This window comes from Mandrillus leucophaeus, unplaced genomic scaffold (assembly GCF_000951045.1).
Source record: "Mandrillus leucophaeus isolate KB7577 unplaced genomic scaffold, Mleu.le_1.0 Scaffold183, whole genome shotgun sequence".
In the NCBI taxonomy this organism is placed as follows: domain Eukaryota; kingdom Metazoa; phylum Chordata; class Mammalia; order Primates; family Cercopithecidae; genus Mandrillus; species Mandrillus leucophaeus.
The window spans coordinates 3,275,309-3,278,125 of record NW_012101843.1 but is presented as its reverse complement, the minus strand read 5'-3'; the positions used below and the strand labels follow the sequence as shown (position 1 = coordinate 3,278,125).

The 2,817-nt window shown below is 51.7% G+C and overlaps 1 protein-coding gene across 2 annotated transcripts in view; it reads left to right on the top strand.

Annotated features, from left to right (window-relative positions):
• Window positions 1-480: 480 nt before the first annotated feature.
• Window positions 481-2,817, top strand: part of LEPROTL1 (leptin receptor overlapping transcript-like 1) — a 55,259-nt gene continuing 52,922 nt past the window's right edge. Inside the window, exon 1 of one of the 2 annotated variants that reach the window (XM_011977735.1) lies at window positions 481-600. In XM_011977735.1, coding sequence (XP_011833125.1) covers window positions 585-600 — 16 coding nt within the window. In that variant the 5' untranslated portion in view covers window positions 481-584. The remainder of the gene's footprint in view (window positions 601-2,817) is intronic. The other variant, XM_011977734.1, reaches the window with a different exon arrangement.

Here is a 2,817-nt window from a genome sequence, read left to right as displayed (position 1 = left end):
AGCCAGGCATGGTGGCTCGTGTCTGTGGTCCCAGCTACTGCGAGGCTGACGTGAGAAAATCACTTGAGCCCTGGAGATAGAGGCTGCAGTAGCCGTGACCACATTCCAGCCTGGGCGACAGAGACCCTGTGTCAAAAAACAAACAAAGAATGTGAAATTAAGCCAAAAGCCATCACACGTGCATCCAAAGGACGGCCGCCACCCGCGATCCCTTCCCAAAGCACGCGGGAGGTTGCGGGATCAGCTACAGGGGCTTCAGCAGGGAGCCCCCAGACCGGCCCTGACGGGAATTCAAGACCTGGCGCCGGCTCATTCCCCTAGTCGGGGCGGCGGCAGCAAGCCTCGGCCGGCGGTGATAAGCCTCGGCCGGCGGCGATCTGCAGAACGGCCAAGAAGGGAGGCAGGGGTCGGCCACACAGCCCAGCCCGGCGCGGCCCCCGCGCCCCCGCGCAAGCCGGAGCCGCCGGCGGAAGTGCTGCGTCGCGCACTTCCGGGTGTTGTCTGGCCGCCGTAGCGTCTTGGGTCTCCTGGCCGCCGCCGCCGCCGCCGCCTCGGGTCGTGGAGCCAGGAGCGACGTCACCGCCATGGCAGGCATCAAAGGTGGGCCTGGGGTGCGGGACGCGGGAGGGCTGGGGCCCGCCGGGGAAGATGGGCCGGGGGTCCCACGCGGCCCCCGCACTTCTCCTCTGGGCCCGGGCGCGCGCGTGGGGGTCCCTGCTTCGGGGAAGCGACCCCCGCCCCGGCCCTGCCCTTGGCCCGGAGGTGGGCGCGGCGCCCTCAGGCAAGGGACGGTTGCGACTCCGGCTTCCCCCGACAGCCCCCACTTTCTGCCGATTTCGGCAGCCTCTCTCCCACCCATCGTACCCCGGACAAAATATGAAGTGGTTGGCGGTCAGTGAGGAGTCCCGTCGCGACTTGGGCGGCCACACACGTTTTGCAGGAGTTTGCATCCAAGAGAGAGGCAGGCAGAGCGTGGGATTGAGGAGGCTGAGGCTGCTGGAGGTGCCAGCTATGGAAAACCAGTCATTTCCCACCGAAAGGCACAAGAGCGGGCTGCGGGCACTGCACGGGTCTCCCCGTAACCTCGAGCCCCACGTCCACCCCGGCCGCCCGTGCCCGAAGCTTTACAGGCTCCCGAAACCGGTGCATTTTCATCTGCGGTGTCTGGACCCTAGAGTGGATCCCGTAGCGACCCCAGAGTGCTCTTGGCTCACTTCCCTCTCCGCAGTTGCACCCTGAGGCTTTTTCAAATTGCAAAGTATTTTTTTCTTTCTTTTTTTTTTTTTAGAAGATAAAATAGTGTTACAACTTAATGAAAAACTATTGGCTTATTCATGTATTTTCTTTTAAAAAAAGGCATGTCGCATTTGTCCCAAATGTTAGGTAGTTTTGTTGTCAGTGTGATGAGAAGCAAAGTTTTCAACTACTGCTTACTAATTACATTGATTTCTTGACCTGCCGCTTTGTAGAAGGGCAGTCAGGCAGGAAGCAGGAACTACTTTGGGAGCTGTGGTTTTCTTTGTATTTTTTCTTCTCTAAGGAAAACTTAATCGAGTTTTTTTGTCAGGGTCGGTCTTACTGTTTCTTGTTTATTTTCAATGTCTGGAAACATTTCATTTCCCATATAAAACCTTGTCATTTAAGAAACTGGGATACTTTTTGTAATCTCCTTTTGAACTATAATAGACTCTTTTAAACCCTTATGTGAAAGGCAGTTATTGTGAATTGCTGTGGTTTTTAGGATGTTGCCTGTTTCCCTGTTCTTCCCCGTTTCTTCAGTGTCATTAATGCGGGAGTCTCTTAAGAAAATCGCTCTGTAATTTACTTCTCCAGACCTAGGGAAATACTGCATTAAACTGACGAAGGTGCCTCAGGTGAATTGCACTTTTGATTTCAGCAGGATTTTCTGGTTGGTGTGAGTCAGTATGTTTCTTTCTCTTGGCCTAATATCGTCTTTATATTAGGAAGGAGTGTTGCTATAATTAGAGACCATTAGGCATTTCTTGAGCCATTTGTCTATTACTTTTTGATATATTGGATTTTCTGGTAACTCCCAGGTTAGAGAAGTGGTCCCTCCTTCTACTCTAATTTCTTTGTAATCACAGAGTCAGCATCTTGTTTCTAGAGAGTTTTTCTAGCTAATTGGGCTGCTCCATCCCTAGCCTGGAGGCTTTGGGAGTAGAAACCAGACTTATCTAAGCTTTGCCTTCCAAATGTTGCATCACACAATTACTCTATGAATTCTTGCCTTGTTGATGTGTCATTTAAGAAACAGTTTGTATACAAATGATGAAATATATATATAAATCTGCCTAGTTGCCAATTTCATAAGATTGAAGAAACTGCAAGTTTTGAGAATACTGATAAGCAATTTATTTAACCTCTAATTGGCTACCTTATTCGATATGACTGGGAGATGAGATGTCACATCAAACTGTGTTATGAATATTTTTTTTTAAATTTAGTATTTAATCCCGGCACAGTGGCTCACGCCTGTAATCCCAGCACTTTGGGAGGCCGAGGCGGGCGGATTACCTGAGGTTGGGAGTTTGAGGCCAGCCTGACCAACATGGAGAAACCCCGTCTCTACGGGGTGGATCACGAGGTCAGGAGTTCAAGACCAGCCTGTCCAAGATGGTGAAACCCCGTCTCTACTAAAGATACAAAAAAGCCGGGCATAGTGGCAGGCACCTGTAATCCCAGCTACTCAGAAGGCTGAGGCAGGGAATTGCTTGAACCTGGGAGGTGGAGGTTGCAGTGAGCCAAGATCGCGCTGTTGCACTCCAGCATGGGCAACAGAGTGAGACTCCTTCTCAA